This window comes from Harpia harpyja, chromosome Z (genome assembly GCF_026419915.1).
Source record: "Harpia harpyja isolate bHarHar1 chromosome Z, bHarHar1 primary haplotype, whole genome shotgun sequence".
Classification (NCBI taxonomy): domain Eukaryota; kingdom Metazoa; phylum Chordata; class Aves; order Accipitriformes; family Accipitridae; genus Harpia; species Harpia harpyja.
In genome coordinates this window covers 93168244-93186565 of record NC_068969.1, presented here as the reverse complement: position 1 = coordinate 93186565, position 18322 = coordinate 93168244, and the positions used below count along the sequence as shown (strand labels likewise).

The following is an 18322-nucleotide window of genomic DNA, read 5'->3' as shown; positions in this document are numbered from 1 at the left end:
TCAAACAGTCAACTCTCTGTCTCTCTGTAAATTTTTGTTTGTACTGTACCAGTAATAGGGGGGGAAATTGAGACAAAATAATACCTGGTAATTAGATGGTTTTCCACAGGTGTTCATCTTGACTGCCAGCTTCTCTGCCTACAACATATTTGATATGTTTCAAATTTAATGAAAACCTAGAAATTTTGATAAGCTTTGCACCTTTGTTGTTTTTGCAGACACATGAACATTTGAGTGACTTTATTTACATGTAATTCTGCATGTTTACTGCTGATTGCATGCTGATTTACAGTAAATAAAGGTAAATAGGGGTCACTGAGTTGTGTTTTATACATCATAGTGGTACGGTTCTTGCATGGTTTTTATCTTGCATGACAATGGAATATGTTTGTATTAGTCTATGTATAACATGTCTTGTGGTTTATGCATGCTGCACTAATCTCTATGTTAAATCTGTCCCCTCTTTATTCAGAGCATGCTGTCTAGGTCCTTTAATTCCAATTATGCTGCAGTTAGCAGCTTTCACTATGGCAGCTCTAGGGATCTGCATGGCAGCCAGGGTAGTGTTGCCTTGAGTGTTGCAGACGGAAGAGGTTCTGGTGTGCACATTGTTCGAGTGAGTACCTACAGGAGGCTATTGCAATATATAGAGGGGGAAAGAATAAACAGTGAGGTGTCCTTAAATTGAGAAGAGTTATCCTTTTACATATGGACAGTGTTTTCAATAAAAAGAATATAGTTTATGTGCTGGAATTTTTTTGTAGACATTAAATCAAATACTTTGCCTTTACTTCATATGCCTTAAACTTATTGCCAGGCTTTTCAATTTGATGCCATGAAGTTGAGTTTTCTGATTGCCTTTTATAGATGCTTGAACATATGTAAAAGTGTCTCGTTTGATTGTACATACGTGAACAAGAGATTACCATTCTGAATTTAACCTAGGTTGATAAAGGTTTGAACAAAATCTTACTATGCTTTTTCCTCCCCCAAACAAATTCTGACGATGTAAACTCTACTGTAAGATACTGTGGTCATTCAAGAAAATTAGTATTTTAGTTTGTAAGAAAATGTGAGGAAATGGCTCTTTAACTCTGAGCATCCTGGGTGATATTACGGTATCCATAGTGAGCAGGATAAAGTCAACAGAAGGCTTCTTTGAACCATATGAATCCTGAATAGGCAGTCCTTAGCATTTGTTGACTTTTCTTGTCAGTCTGTTGGTGATCAAAGACACCTCTGCAGTTGCTAATTTTTGCAAACATCCATCAATATTTTATGGGTGTGCTGTCTTGGCTAGTAAGATTTTCTACATAAACAATGTACTACTTAATCAAAGAAGATAAAGAATGATAAAGCCCTTAAAATGTTTTATTCTGAGCTTCTTACAAGAGTTTTTTAGTTTGAATTATATGAAAATAGTGATCTTTACTGCTCCATTCTGTTTAAAGCATCCCCAGGCTTCTACTCCAGGAGAGCAATGCCAGGATGAAGTATTCATTTCAGGACAGCAGAATTACTCATCTGCCACACTTAGTCTCAAAGATGTTCCTCCGGACAGCGTGAAGAAAATAGCTGTGCAGGTAATTGTCTACATGACACCATGGATAGGATATATTTATTGTTATTTGTGAGGATACATTTTTTCATATGTAGTGGAAACATATGTTGGGATAGCAGATGGAACTGGGGCTTCTTTAAAATGTATTGATACCCAGGTATTGAAGGTGGCATAAATGAAATAGCATCCTCTTTTTGGAGGACAAACTATTTAACTTATGAAGGGGGATAGTTCTCATTTTTCTTCAGCCTGGGCTTTGAAAGAAGAAATTTGCAGCAAAAAGTGTAATTGCAAGTAGAAGTTGGAATATGGCAGATGATTTCAGGAAAGCAATCTGAAGCCGATTAAACCTTTTAAAGAACAAACTTGAAATCTGTTGTGATGAAATTGTGATGACAAACTAGAATTTGTAGGAGACATTCTGTGTTCATCTCTAAGGACCCTCTAGACAGGCAGGACTTACTACAATGAAACTAAATGGATGTTTGTAAATTATTATGATGCAGCAATTGATTTTATAACTTCAGTAATTTCAGTTGCATTTCTACAGATATTGGATATTGGGAATTTGCATAGCTGTTGATACGTGTTGCCTATGTAAACTCTACCTCTGGCAGTGCAACGAAAAATAGTTATCCTGTCGTGCTTTAGGTTTTCAGAAAAGGCAGTAGAAAATCATGTAAATTGAATGCATCTGATCTGTAAATAAGCTAAAAAGTGTATATATACACACATTACCATTTCTCAGAATCACTTTGACATACAAAACTCATCTTAACAGAACAGATTCTGATATGTGTCCATTCACATAGCATCAGTAAAGGTTGGAATTTGCACACTTCAGTTATTTATAGTATTGAGAGAGAATATCCTTGTATCCTATAACTAATGGGATAATGGTGGCAGGCAGAAAAAGTCTGTAACTCAAGCCTGTAGCATTTTTGGAACGTGCGAGTCTCACAGACAGATGAGTGACTACTTGGGCTGGGTAAGAGCATGAGGCATATGGGTGAAGACGGAGAAGGCTGCCCATCTCAAAACAGAGGTGCAGAGCTGAATGGTAACTCTGAGGCTTCAGTAAGAAACGTTGTCATCTGCAGCATCATTCTTAGTGACATGGTTTGAATGCACTATATGTCTTGACAGTTGTGTACTTTACTGCTGTTTGTCATCATTATACCTATCAAATCAATGACAGATGAGTTAACAAAAGAATAACGTTTATTGGAAATATCATCACAGTTTTGATATTAAAATCCTGAGCTTGTATGTGAATCAGCTCAGAAGGTTTCTTGTGAAGTGTTCACCAAAAGATGCTCAGATAGCATATAATGTCTGTCTGCTAGCCGTGTGGGATTTTTATTTTGTGTTTGATCTACTGGGAATTGTTGCAAAATCTCTGAATTGTATGCAATTAGAGTGCAAACTATAATGATATCAACCAAGTGTCAATACTGTCAGTTACACTGCTAGAAACTAATGGTTGGGAAAACTCACTGAAATAAATGCTAAAAGCAAAGACTGTCTAGTCTGTTCCAGTAGATGAGCACTCAAAGTAAGTTTTTGGTTTTCAGATTTGTTTTCAGTAGGTCAGAGCTGATGACTATAAAGAAAAGTGAATATAATTGTACATGATCCAGAAGAGTAGTTTTAGTAATGCTCCTAAAATTAAAAGCAGTCAAGTATAAAAATTATTGAAATAATAAAGGAGGAATTGAGGATTGCTCCTTATAAAATGTATGACATTGAGTATTCATGTTTTATTCAGATACCTTTGACAAATGGACAAATATGCCAGCCTCAAAGACCTCAAGCAAACTACAGCCAAGTCTATCATCTCCCTCCTCAATCATCAGTAGCAAGACATCCGTCTAGAGAGCAATTAATTGATTATCTGATGCTGAAAGTTGCCCACCAACCTCCCTATACCCAGTCCCAGTGTTCCCCAAGACAAAGCCACGAGTTGGCAAAGCAAGAGGTAAGAATAAAATCTAACTTGACAATATGACATCTATGTGTCAGTGGCAATGAATTGTTAGATTGTTTTCATTTATTACCATTTCTCTGTAGATGGTGACAGAAATCATATAGGAGTTTATCTCCAGCAGAAGACAGCATTACGTCCGTGCAATTCGACTACTGAAATCACACATTCCTTCTAGTTTTAAGCTCTTTTTACTTTTTATGTGGACATTTTACGAGAGAAATTTTAACAGAATGTACCAGAAACTTAAACTTGCATCTTTTTACTGAGCTAGAAATTTATTTCTCAACTACGCTTATTGATCACCAACTCATTATTTATCTAGTAACTGAAAAAATACAGAGTAGCAGTACAACTTAGAGTACTTTGCATCTATTCATCACTATCCAGAATGGTTCAAAAACCTGCAAATGTAGAAATATGCATCCATAAACAAAAGCCAGGATAAAAAAAGTGTGAGCATCTGATGCATGCCTGATAATTATCAGTTTTATTTATGACAGACAGATGTGGATAAGAAATTCTTATACAATTTAATGGCTCTTTCATTGTGGCAACCTTCTTTCCGCTCTTGGACACAGGATGTTTCCTTTGTATTGTTTCGGTCTTTTTGAGAAAATAGTGAGAACTATGTTTTCATTCTGTGCTAGAATGAGAATGTCCACTTCTTGTGTTAAATAAGTTTTCTAGTCAATTATTCTGGCAAGAGAAGGGGGAGACTGTTGGCTATATAGAACTTAGAGTGACAGTAGGAACAAGGTTTGATTTTTAAAATTCAGCTAGAGGTAGCAAAGAAATAGGAGGAAAAGGTTCTTTCATAGGAACATGTATATTTGCTGGGGACATTAAATTCATTTACTTAATATCAAAATATCTCTGAACTTAAAGCCCACATGGACTATGATTATAATAGTGATTGTCGTGGTTTCAGCCTAACCGGTAACAAAGCACCACGCAGCTGCTCGCTCACTCCTCCCGCCCCCCTCCGGTGGGATAGGGAGGAGATGGAGGAGAGAAAAGAAAAAAAACCTGGAACCTCGAGGGTTGAGATAAGGGCAGTTTACTGGGACAACACAAAAAAAGGTTATAACAACAACAACAACGGTACTAATGAAAGAATATACAAAAAGAGTGATGCACAGTGCAACTGCTCACCACCCGGAACCCGACGCTCCGCCACCGAAAGTCGAGAGCCCTCCCCCCGGCCCGCTCCCCATTTATATACTGAGCATGATGTCACATGGTATGGAATAGCTCCTTGGCTAGTTCAGGTCGGCTGCCCCGGCTATGCCCCCCCCCCCCCCCACCTCCCAGGTTCCTGTAAAAATTAACTCTATCCCAGCTGAACCCAGGACATTATCCACCCCTTATTCTATACCATCTACATCATGCCCAGATCTTACATTGTCCAATCAACTACTACCACTTTCCTTGTCATATATATATATATATATGTATATGGACATCCCCCCCCCCCCAAATAGTATTCCCTTATTCAATGGGCTATCCCTCCAATGTGTCCATCAATTTTATTTAGTCTATGACTTTGGGGCTCCATCTGTTGTAACAGTTCTTCAGGATAAGAGAGATAGTGTGAGGTGTTAGGTTGTTGTATGCTGCCTCTGGAACTTGTGGCCGGTACATTTAGTGCAACCCACACCCTTGGCCTGCAGGTCGAAGAGGTTGATCTTGAGGAAATTGCTGGGCACCAGTTCAAGTTCTATCACTGTTGTACTTGGGTCAGTTTCAAAGTCCATCCTTCAGTCATTTGGGTAATTCTTACAGTAATACCCTTGATATGGCATATAGACACTATAGATACAATGACATACATTGGCAGGTTATTTAGCAGTTAAATATCATACAGCCTAATTCACTGGCTATTCTCTCCCAAAATCAAATCTCCCTGAGGTACACATCGAACTTCCCCATCCTTCTGCATCACCCACCAGGTGTACCCAGGTCCCTGAGCAAAAACAACCCCTTGGATGGGTTTGTCTCTGCTTGAGGGGGGACTAACCCAGACTGTCTTCCCTAACATACTTCTCATGCACACCACAGGAACTTTATCCCCTTCTACAGTATGTGGAAATCTTGGTTGGGCGGGGCCAGCCCGACTGGCAGATCCTCTAGTAGTAACTAACCAGGTGGCTTTTGTTAAATGTGTATCCCAATGTTTGAAGGTTCCACCCCCCATTGCTCTCAATGTAGTTTTCAGCAGTCCATTGTATCGTTCGATTTTTCCGGAGGCTGGTGCGTGATAAGGGATGTGGTATACCCACTCAATGCCATGTTCTTTGGCCCAGGTGTCTACGAGATTGTTTCAGAAGTGAGTCCCGTTGTCCGACTCGATTCTTTCTGGGGTGCCGTGTCGCCATAAAACTTTCTCTTCAAGGCTCAGGATAGTGTTCTGGGCAGTGGCGTGGGACACAGGATATGTTTCCAGCCATCCAGTGGTTGCTTCCACCATTGTAAGCACATGGCACTTGCCTTGGTGGGTTCATGGGAGTGTGATATAGTCAATCTGCCAGGCCTCCCCCTGTTTATATTTCAGCCATTGCCCTCCATGCGACAGGGTCTTTAGCCGCTTGGCTTGCTTAATTGCAGCACATGTTTCACATTCATGGATAACCTGTGCGATAGTGTCCATGGTCAAGTCCACCCCTTGATCACGAGCCCATCTATATGTTGCATCTCTTCCCTGATGGCCCGAGGTATCATGGGCCCACTGAGCCATAAATAGCTCACCCCTATGTTGCCAGTCCAGGTCCACCTGAGACACTTCAATCTTGGCGGCCTGATCTGCCTGCTGGTTGTTTTGATGTTCTTCAGTGGCCCGACTCTTGGGTACATGAGCATCTGCGTGACGTACTTTTACCACTAGCTTCTCTATCCGAACACCAATATCTTGCCACAGTGCGGCCGCCCAGATGGGTTTACCTCTGCGCTGCCAGTTGCTCTTCTTCCATGGCTGTAGCCACCCCCATAGGGCATTTACCACCATCCATGAGTCAGTATAGAGATAGAGCACTGGCCACTTCTCTCTTTCAGCCATGTCTAACGCTAGCTGGATGGCTTCCACTTCTGCAAACTGACTCGATTCCCCTTCTCCTTCAGCAGTTTCTGCGACTTGTCGTGTAGGACTCCATACAGCAGCCTTCCACCTCCGATGTTTTCCCACAATGCGACAGGACCCATCAGTGAACAGGGCATATTGCCTCTCATTTTCTGGCAGTTTATTATACAGCGGGGCCTCTTCAGCCCGTGTCACCTCCTCCTCTGGCGACATTCCAAAATCTTTGCCTTCTGGCCAGTCCGTGATCACTTCCACAATTCCTGGGCGACTGGGGTTTCCTATGCGAGCTCGTTGTGTGATCAGTGCGGCCCACTTACTCCACGTGGCATCAGTTGCACGATGTGTAGAGGAGACTTTCCCTTTGAACATCCAGCCCAGCACTGGCAGTCAGGGTGCTAAGAGGAGCTGTGTTTCAGTACCAACCACTTCTGAGGCAGCTCGAACTCCTTCATATGCTGCCAATATCTCTTTTTCAGTTGGAGTATAGCGAGCTTCGGATCCCCGATATCCTCGACTCCAACACCCCAGGGGTCGGCCTCGGGTCTCCCCAGGTGCTTTCTGTCAGAGGCTCCAGGTAGGGCCATTCTCCCCAGCTGCAGTATAGAGCACATTTTTAACATCTTGTCCTGCCCAGACTGGCCCAAGAGCTACTGCATGAACAATCTCCCGCTTAATTTGTTCAAAGGCTTGTCGTTGCTCAGGCCCCCATTTAAAATCATTCTTCTTCCGGGTAACTTGGTAGAGAGGACGTACAATTTGACTGTAATTTGGAATATGCATTCTCCAAAAGCCCACAACAGCTAAGAAAGCCTGTGTTTCCTTTTTATTAGTCGGTGGGGACATAGCTGCTATTTTGTTGATCACATCCATAGGGATGTGACAACGCCCGTCTTGCCATTTTACTCCTAAGAACTGGATCTCCTGTGCAGGTCCCTTGACCTTACTTTCTTCTATGGCAAAACCAGCCTTCAAAAGGATTTGGATTATTTTCTTCCCTTTCTCAAAAACTTCTGCTGCTGTGTTGCCCCATACAATGATGTCATCAATGTATTGCAGGTGTTCTGGAGCTTCACCTTTTTCCAGTGCAGCCTGGATCAGTCCATGGCAAATGGTGGGGCTGTGTTTCCACCCCTGGGGCAGTCGATTCCAGGTGTACTGGACGCCCCTCCAAGTGAAAGCAAACTGTGGCCTGCACTCCGCTGCCAAAGGAATGGAGAAAAATGCATTAGCAATGTCAGTTGTGGCATACCACTTAGCTGCCTTTGATTCCAGTTCATATTGAAGCTCTAACATATCTGGCACAGCAGCGCTCAGCAGTGGCGTGACTTCATTCAGCCCACGATAATCTACTGTTAGTCTCCATTCCCCATTAGATTTCTGCACGGGCCATATGGGACTATTAAAAGGTGAGTGAGTCTTGCTGATCACTCCTTGGCTCTCTCCAATTGGCAAATCAGCTTATGGATGGGGATCAGGGAGTCTCGGTTGGTGCGATATTGCTGCCGGTGCACCATCGTGGTAGCAATTGGCACCTGTTGTTCTTCAACCTTCAGCAACCCCACAGCCGAAGGGTCTTGAGAGAGACCAGGCAGGGTAGACAGCTGTTCAATCTCCTCCGTCTCCAATGCAGCTATACCAAAGGCCCAATGGTACCCTTTTGGGTCCTTGAAATACCCCCTCCTGAGATAATCTATACCAAGGATGCACGGGGCCTCTGGGCCAGTTGCAATGGGGTGTTTATGCCACTCATTCCCGGTTAGACTCATTTCAGCTTCCAATACGGTTAGCTCTTGGGATCCCCCTGTCACACCAGAGATACAGATGGGTTCTGCCCCTTTATAACTTGATGGCATTAGGGTGCATTGTGCACCAGTGTCTACTAGAGCCTTATATTCCTGTGGGTCTGACGTGCCAGGCCATCGAATCCACACTGTCCAGTAGACTCGGTTGTCCCTTTCCTCCACCTGGCTGGAGGCAGGGCCCCTCTAATCCTGGTTAGAATATCCGTTACTTACTTTTCACACATGTGAATCAGAAGTCCCTTCAAGAGGATCAGAAATGGGATCAGCCCATCTACTGCGTCTGGGGGACTGCTCACGGGAAACTGGAGCAGCAGTTTTCCAAGAAGAATCCTCTTTTCTGATTGCTTTTTCTCGCAACTCCTGTACCCATGCATCCAGGACTGAGGTAGATTTTCCATCCCACTTCCTCATGTCCTCTCCATGGTCACGCAGGTAAAACCACAGGTTAGCCCGTTGTGTGTACTTTCTCTCTCCTCTCTCTTGGGCAGAGTGCTTACTCCCAATAGCTGTGATGCGGGCCTGTACAGGTGGGGAGGAGGACACATCCACTTTGAATTGCTGGAACTCTCAGGACAATTCCTCTACAGCCGAGACACAGGCCCGTACGGAGGAAGAGAGACTTCCTTCGTATTGCCGGAGTTGGACAGCCAATTCATCCACCGTTTGTCCATAGCCTTCTTTCCAGGACATTACTGCCAATGAGTTGGCATAGGTTGGTGGTGCACTTCGTAGAAACTTCCACCACATCGGTTGTGTGCATTGGACTTCATCTGGATCTGTGGGTGACTGCGCATTTTCTGGATCATTATAAATCACCTCCAGCACGGCTAATTCCCTCAGGTACTGGATACCTCTCTCCATGGTGGTCCGCTTGCCTTGGTGACATGTAACCTCATCCTTGAAGGGGTATCTTTCCTTTACACCTAACAGAAGTCACCTCCAGAGGCTGAGGACTTGTGTTTTTCTCCCAATCGCCTTGTCGATGCCCCCTTCCCTAGACAGAGATCCCAACTGCTTGGCTTCCTTACCCTCTAATTCCACACTACTAGCCCCATTATCCCAGCATCGGAGCAGCCAGGTAACAATGTGCTCACCTGGGTGGCGGCTAAAATCTTTTTGCATGTCACGCAACTCACTCAGGGATAGAGATCGGGTAATTATTTCAGGTTCTGTCTCTTCCTCCTGTTCTCGCGATGACCCTGGTTCATCTTCATCTCTCACTAAGCGAACTGATTCCTTTGTGTGTTTCTTTTTCTGTACAGGGGCGACTGATACTGGCACAGGTTGGTTCTCTGGTTTAGCTGCAGTGCCTGTCACCGGGGTTGGGGTAGCCACACTGCCTGTTGCCGGGGTAGGGGTAGCCATGGTGCCTGTTGCCGCGGTTGAGGTAGCCACGGTGCCAGTTGTCGGGGTTTGGGTAGCCACGGTGCCAGTTGTCGGGGTTTGGGTAGCCACGGTGCCTGTTGTCCTGTTTTCCATCTTTTCCCCCTTTTCCCCCTGAGGGTGCTGCCTAATATCAAGTAGTGTTTGGTAGATACTGGCCAGGGCCCAGCACAGTGCAGTGACTTGTACGTCTTTGGAATAGTCACAGCATTTTTCTTTCAAATAATCTACCACTTCATGAGGGTTCTGTAGTTGTTCGGGAGTGAACTTCCAAGCCACTGGAGGTGAGAAGTTCTCTAGATACCTGCCCATATCCTCCCACATGCCGTGCCACCCATGAATATCCAGCTTTGGGGCAGATCTCTGGGTGGTACTCTTAAAGAGCCTTTTTGTAGCCCTAAACAAGACCTGAAACATATTCAGGAGGCACAGCACTAACAGCACACTGGCTTGCGCATCCCAAGGATATTCAAAATTCTCAAAAGCTGTTGTAATTAGTCGGAAGGAGAGAAGGAAGGCAAACGGACGGGGGGAGGTATCCCCCCCTGACTTCCCCATGGATTGGGTGTAATTACCAATAAAATCCGATAGAAGGTGCCCGAGGTATGGAAATGATATCACTGCCTCATACAGATACCTCATGACCAGTGATGTAATCATTTCACAAGTCGACATTGCCCAGTACAGCAAAATGATAATCCCAATCACTCTCCCAGAGGTGAGAAACGTAACTACAGGCAATACATAGAGCACATAAGAACTTACAAAACGCCACCATGTAAACAAATGAACCAACATTGTGACTAACATCTATTTATCTAATATAAGAAATGCGTATGACAAATTTGTTTCAACACGCTCTGGCCAGATCTGTCGTTATCTCAACCCTTCAGGCCCCACGTTGAGCGCCAAAAAGGACTGTCGTGGTTTCAGCCCAGCCGGTAACAAAGGACCACGCAGCCGCTCGCTCACTCCTCCCGCCCCCCTCCGGTGGGATAGGGAGGAGACGGAGGAGAGAAAAGAAAAAAAAAACTGGAACCTCGAGGGTTGAGATAAGGGCAGTTTACTGGGACAACACAAAAAAAGGTTACAACAACAACAACGGTACTAATGAAAGAATATACAAAAAGAGTGATGCACAGTGCAACTGCTCACCACCCGGAACCCGACGCTCCGCCACCAAAAGTCGAGAGAGCTCCCCCCAGCCCGCTCCCCATTTATATACTGAGCATGATGTCACATGGTATGGAATAGCTCCTTGGCTAGTTCAGGTCGGCTGCCCCGGCTATGCCCCCCCACCTCCCAGGTTCCTGTAAAAATTAACTCTATCCCAGCTGAACCCAGGACAGTGATATTGTATTAAAACTTATGTACAATGATACATGATGCTGTTGTATTAGAATCTTGTTCTGAATTAGTATTATGAGATATAATACTCTCCTGAACTGTGATATATGTGGGGTTTTTTTAGTTTTTTTCTTTTTAAAACTTTTGTTCACCTGAATTTCTTAGTAATAATTTCATTACAGTAGCTTTGAATGCAGATTTTCAGCCAGTTCATCTAACTTTGGTTGTAACTACTTAGATTCGAGTGAGAATTGATAAGGATCCAGAACTTGGATTTAGTATATCAGGAGGAGTTGGTGGTAGAGGGAATCCATTCAGACCTGAAGATGATGTGAGTATTTTATACTAATGCATCTTAAAATCATTCTGATCAATAATGTTTCTAGTGTTTAGCAAAGGGCAGGGGGGAAAGTATGTATTCCCCAAACCACTAGATTCCAGGACTGGAGCAGAGAAAATGGGGACAAATGATATGGAAAATCAAGGTGGCAGGTGACCACAGTGGTCACATGAAAACATAGAGGGTTATTCTAGCTGAGTGGTTCCAGCTACCAGTCAACAGATTTGAGGTAGTGAATTATGGAGTTTACAATTAGGAAGCCTCTTAAAAGAGAACATGATTTAGCCTACAGCCTTATTTCTGGTGGTTGAGAATTCACCTTGACATAGACATCTGCCAAATTAAACAAAGGCAGATCAGAATTTGCCCTTCAGTACTCCTTTAAAGGCAATTCTCCTGGATTTAATATCAGAAAACGAAGGCAGTCACAAAAGCCTGTAGACCTGTAGATAATATTACATTCTCTTCTACTTAGGATGGAAAATTGGAAAAATGTTTTGAGTTACATTGGTTTCATGCTACCCTACTATTCGTGAAATAAGTTGTCATAAATGTTTCCCACCTCTGTTTTTCAAGGGTATATTTGTAACCAGAGTGCAACCAGAAGGACCAGCATCTAAGTTGTTGCAGCCTGGAGATAAAATAATTCAGGTACTGTAGTCATGTAATTAACTAGCATATGTAATATACCATTTCATGTTTAGTTTGCCACTTTTCTAAGAGCAGAATGTTTAATTTTTAGACAGATTACCAGTATCTTCTCCAGAAGCATTCTTATATTCTGGGATGATGCTTTTAATTTTCTTCCACCTAACTAATCAGTTGGATCGTTGTTTCAAACTCTGAACACTTTTCACACTTTTAAAGATAAAAAAGCCAGGCCTAATGTTGTCATTCAAGCTTTTCTTTAGGCTTTACTATCATTCAGTTATTTAACTCGTGGTCATTCACGTGCAGTGTTCTGAATAATGTGTTGTCTGAACATCAGCAGTCACCCCTCACAACCCCTCTCCAAGGCTGCACCTTGCTGTTACATCCCTCTCCATCCTGCAGTTCCTGCCAGCCTCTGCTGCCTCTCCCCCAGCTGACAGGCTGGAGATGTGCAAGCACTGGCAGAGGCTGCCTCTTGGCTGGCTGATACCTGGCTGGTCACAGCATGTACCTCCTGGCTGCCCCATCTGCTGTGGGTGAGCCAAGCAGGTTGCTTCAGGAGCCAGAGCTTCTGGGCTGCAGCTGTGCAGTTCTTTTCTGTAGGAAGTCGGTGCCTTTCAGACCTCTTCTGTATCAGATTTGTTTGACATTGTCTAATGAGCTCATAAGCTATTTGGGGAGGGGTCAGGGAAACGGACAACGGGACTATATAAGCCTTACTTTCTTAGGGAAATGGGCTAACAGGACATTTGAACAGTGCTGTAGCCACCCTTAAAGTGGCAGAGCTTGTTAAAAATTATTAACTATTCACCACATTACTGGTTTGAGAATGTTGATAGTCAACTCTGCTGCATTTCAGTTTTCTAAAAACAAACCAACAAAAAACCCACTAGTATCTCAATTAAACCACAAGATCCTGTGAACAGTTTTCTAAAACAAAGCCAAGCTGAAAATACAGCCTAATCCTTCAAATTAAAGATAAAGCCAAAAAGCACACAAGAAAACTAAACTGAGATCATGTTGTTCAAACTAAAAGAAGGCTTGTTTCTGAGCATGGTAAATAATTCTGTGCTGTTTCGTCCTCATTGGGGTGAGAAAGGTCCTAGTTCTCTTACTGATGTAGATGATTTTAAGGGATGGAGGTAACCCTCCAACACACTAACACTCTCCAACAGGAGCAAGAAGCATGTTAAACCTTTGAAAATACTGGTAGCATATTTGTTACGTATTTATAGAGTGGAATATGTGTGATAGGTTACTTTTGTTTTAATGATTTATTCCTGTCTTTATGGAATTTCATTTGTCTGTGTGACTTTTATAATGAAGTTTCCTTTTGTCATGTTGGCACTGCTTGGGTTTTCCTTTTCATTTAATAAGGCATTCATAGTTTGAGAAAGAAGTGAAGGAGAAGTTGCATTTGCATGCTTAGACAATTACTGGCTGTTTCATTTCTCGTAACTAAGAATATTTTTTTGTGTAACAGCACGTTCTTTATACCTGTGATAATCCCAGTGATCATTTAATGACAGTCCCACTCTGTCTTGTTGCTGCTTAGACAGCTTCTGCAGTTTTTGACTGAATATCATCTCTCCCAAAATGACTTTGCTATGCTTGATCTTGCAACGTTCTCTGTAAAGCATGCATTAGGCAGGCATATTATAATGCATGTCTAATACATAGGTCTGATAAAAATATTCTATATGACCAGTGACTAGATAATTGCATGTAAATCTTAAGATACTGTTGCATATTAGGTTAGGGCTAGGACATTCTGTACAAATATTGGTTCTTTTGCTCTCTAAACAGTATATACATAAATCTTTCTCTGCAACCACAGACAGACTTAAAAACCACTGACTTTACAACAAAGGATTCAACTGGTAGCAACAGTAAGCATTTGGTGATGGGATAAGGAACTCAGCTCCAAAATGGCACAGCTAAGGTGCAGGGCACATGACCAGTTCTCTCTGTCACCACATAAGGGGCAGTAGCTCAGGGAGAAAGGAGGGGTACACAGCTGGAAGCACTAACAGTTTAAACTGGATGAATCTGTCATTCAGAAAGATTTTACCACCCAGCCAGAACATGAATTTGCAGTAGTACACCCTGAGAAGTTTAACCATAGCCACGTTTTCCCTGTCTTTTGTAGGCCACTTAAGCCTGCCTGTGTTTGCCATGCCAAACCTGTCCCAAGAATGACAACGTTGTTTAAAGTCATAGGGAAATTCAAGCTGGGGGTGACCTTAGGAGGTCTCACACCCTAAAATGGCTCCCAATGCCATTCATGTTTTTTGTTAAAGGCTTCGATAGTTTTAATTTGTCACAAATGCCATTTCTAATATTCTGATATTTAAACTGGGATGTATCATTTGTACTGCATTTGCTGTTTTTGGTGTGGCTGTATTAAGGCTGATGAATTAGATGTCTGATGTTAATGGTTTAAAATTCAGTTTTCTGTTTTGGTTATTTGCAATATCTTTGGGGCAAAATTCTTCCAAGGCTAACCCAGTAGTTTAATTTCTTGTAGCAGGTACATGTTCAACGCACATCAACAATGTAATCTGCAAATCTGCAGTGTTTTATTGTCTGCATTCATATAGAATTTGGTTATTTTAAACTTTAAAGCTTAAATAAACTAACATGAAATATAAGCCATGTTTCACTAACATGGCATATGAGACTAATTTTCAATTTTAAATATTTCTTTTTAGGCTAATGGATACAGTTTCATCAATATTGATCATGGACAAGCAGTATCTTTGCTAAAGACTTTTCAGAATGCAGTGGAACTCATCATTGTGCGAGAAGTTTCTTCATAAATACTGTGGATCGGGGGAAGAAGCCAGCAGGATTCATTGAAGGACTTATGGGAAACTGAGTATTTTGCCTATTTTTATACATGAAAGGAACTTGAAAAGAATTATGATCAAAATTTGTATAGGAAATACTGAACTTGTGGCTAAATGAGGGAAAAACCACTGTATAGAACGTACAGGAAATCATTTTGGAAATGCATATGGTGAATAAACTTGTTTTTAAGCATTATAGCAATCTAAGGATCACTCCTCCAAGAACAGACCTGTGTTGTTTTTTTGTACAGATTGTAGGTTTATTTTTGGATAATTCATACACATTACTAAACTTTGTGTAAGGCTTTGTGAAGCCTCGGTTGTAGCCAATGGACAGATGGCAGGGCTGTCTGTCCTGTAGCTGTTTATTGCCTTTATTTTTATTCACCACATATTAATGTGTTATGCTGAAACCACTTCTGTAGATCTGGACAGGAAATATGGAATGTTGGCTTTGCTATGTGCACATTGTATAGATGAATGGGTAGATGGAAGGTGGTGCTGGTTGGACAGAATAAAGGTCAGGTGAAACAACTATCTGCTATCTAAATACGGAATCAGGCAAGAAGAAAAAGTGTTTAGTTCTGGAGTGTACGTCTACCAACAGAAAATGCAATAAAAGCTTGCGGTGTTTATTAGGAAGACTGAAACTACAAATTTGTGATATTCTACAGGATTTGTTCTTAATGTAGTCATTGAATGCTCATTTACCACATGTGATTCATGTTTAGTTGGGTTTTCTTGCATACGTAATTTTTTCAACTGTACTGTGGAAATGTGCCCGGAGGTTTTTCTCTGCTGTGGAAATCCCCAGTTTTGTGCAAACGGCGATACTTTTATCTTTATAAAAAGTATTCCATTTTAACCTTACAGATTTTAAAAATGAAACTGAAATGGCCAGTTTTTAAGGTTGTTGCCTGTAATATATATTTAAACACACACAAAGCAAATGATGCAGGAAAGCTTATGAAAGACATCTCGATTTTGTTTGGCCTTTGCATTGCCTTGTTAATCAAAAAGGAAACCATACGCATGGAGCTAGGTAACCAAAGCAAGTTTATGAAACTTTGAACAGTGATGGAGAATTGCTGTGGTGAGATGGAGAGCAAAGGGAGGGGGTACTTAAAACCCATCCGTTCGTAATGATGTTTCTTAAAGGGCTGTTCCTACAGGTAACATGAAATGTGAACTAGACACTTCAGAGTCATTAAAGGGTTTCTAACTATATTAATGTAATAGTGATTTACCGCAGGCTGCCTTTGTTCCTTATTACTGTATAAAATATTCAATTATGCTTCTATTAATTTTGTTTACCAGAAACATTAACTTTATTTTTCTCTTTCTCCTTTGTAATTGAATAGAGACTGCATAATCTGCAGTGATAATTAATACACGGTTGTTATGGACCAGGGAAAAGTGCCATAGAAGACCAATAACTGTTTTTAATCAGGGCTAATGATTAGCCTGTCATTGGAGCAATATTCAGTTATTGCAGTTCATTTTTAATTATGTATAAGTTGGTAGTTTGAAACAGGTATAAGTTGCTTTTTTCAACCCATGTGTACAAAAGTAAATGCTTTTAGTAAAGCTAGCAAAAACACCAGCCTCCTTTAGTTTTGGGACAATGAGCTGGAAGAGGGAGGAATTATACATAGCTAGCGGTAATAAACAGGCAGTACTTTTTAAATAAGTGAACTCCAATATTATTGCACTTCTTTCAAAGATGTTAACTATTGCTTATTGTACTGTGTATAGTTCTAATAATTGTAATTGAAACCCTTTAACAACTCTTTGTATATTTTAATTCTTTTTAGTTGATTTTCAGTAATATTTACATAGAAAATGATTTTTTTATATATTAGCAAAAATGTGCTGTATTTTGATAAAATTCACCTATTTTCTGTGTGCTGTTAATCTTCAAAGAAAAGAATGAGAAACATAGCTATATAATAGCAGGCTTCAGTGTTCCCCTTCTAAGATGTGTTTTGTTGTTGTTTAGTTTCTATTTTTTTATTGAAAATGTAAAATGTTCACATCACATTTTCATTACTTTTAATCATGTTGTTTTTATCACACACTGCCTTTTAAAGGGAATGCATACAGACAAGTCCTAAATTACTTTGGTCTTCTACATGACCTGTATCTTTGAGAAGGGAAAAGTCCAAAAAGAAGAACTGATTCTTTATTGATCTTGGGCTGACTTTGTATACATTTTGCAGTACATTTAAATATATCACTGAGGAATTATACTGTATTGTATTTTGCTTTAATGGTAACAGAAGTTTTAAACATTGTTGTGTCACTTAATTTTTTGGATTTATGTATCACAGGAAAATTCTACCAAAAACTGTTTGGCTGTGGTAGAACTATAGAAGTAGAGATTTATAGCAAGAAGTTTAGTACTTCTTGTGAAAATACTTGGCCAAAGCTTGTCGTCAGTACATTAGCAAATTAGCTATCTAATAAAACATGGATTATGCTGATTTTACTCAGTAAATGTTGGAGTTTTTCAGTAGACTGAAATGTGTTTGTTCCTTCCAGTGTCTGTGTGTAAAGGTAAGCACATGTCAAACTAGATGATTTTGCAGGGAGTGGGAGAAAGATGTCTCCTGAAGTAGTCCAGCCAGGATTCAGCAGGAGGAGAGACAATGTTGGCACTTTTCATTTTGAATGCATCTTAAACTACATTTTGAATAGAATAAAATCCATCATCAGGCTAAGTTACTCAGCATGGCAATGAGTTGCTGTAAACTCTGTTAATTCTTTCTATTCTTCATAGTTCATTAAAGAATCAGTTCAACTGATGTAATGAAAAGTTGAAGTCTCCCACATATTTATTATGTAAATATTTTTTAGTTTCTTCTTTGGACTGGAGTTAAAAAATGTGTATATACTTGAAAGCATTCTATGAACACAAGCATAGCAATAAGCAACACAGAATCAGCCTTTATGATTATTTTGGTTTTGTTTAGAAATACTCCCATGTCAACAGCTACAAAATGTTTTTATTGATCAGCATTTATTCAGCATTCCAAATTTTTGTATATAATTAGACTGTTTCTGAGGTAACACATGGAGAATAGATAATAAACTAATGCTCTTTAAAGCTGTGTGTAATTGACTTATTTAAGTTCTAGGAAGTTCTCCATAATTCTACTTCATTCTTCTATAGTTTCTGTAGACCTTAGTACTCTATCAATATACATCAGTAAAGTCTTATTTGTGTTTCTGGTTCTGTGCATCTCAGTGCCCAGGGGTTTTCTCCAGGTGATTTCATTGCAAGGCTGGGTTATTCATGATAAAGAAATGCTTCTGTGAATAACCCAGTC

General features: G+C 41.0%; 1 protein-coding gene across 16 annotated transcripts in view; it reads left to right on the top strand.

Annotated features, from left to right (window-relative positions):
- The window catches only part of ERBIN (erbb2 interacting protein), a 134831-nt gene extending 116732 nt beyond the window's left edge, over positions 1-18099 (top strand). For 12 of the 16 annotated variants that reach the window (XM_052775707.1, XM_052775713.1, XM_052775711.1 and 9 more), the window contains 6 exons: positions 473-616; positions 1452-1583; positions 3330-3539; positions 11392-11484; positions 12070-12144; positions 14856-18099. In XM_052775707.1, the coding sequence (XP_052631667.1) occupies positions 473-616; positions 1452-1583; positions 3330-3539; positions 11392-11484; positions 12070-12144; positions 14856-14963 (762 nt within the window). In that variant the 3' untranslated portion in view covers positions 14964-18099. The remainder of the gene's footprint in view (positions 1-472; positions 617-1451; positions 1584-3329; positions 3540-11391; positions 11485-12069; positions 12145-14855) is intronic. The other 4 variants (XM_052775718.1, XM_052775719.1, XM_052775720.1 and 1 more) reach the window with 2 other exon arrangements.
- Positions 18100-18322: the final 223 nt, after the last annotated feature.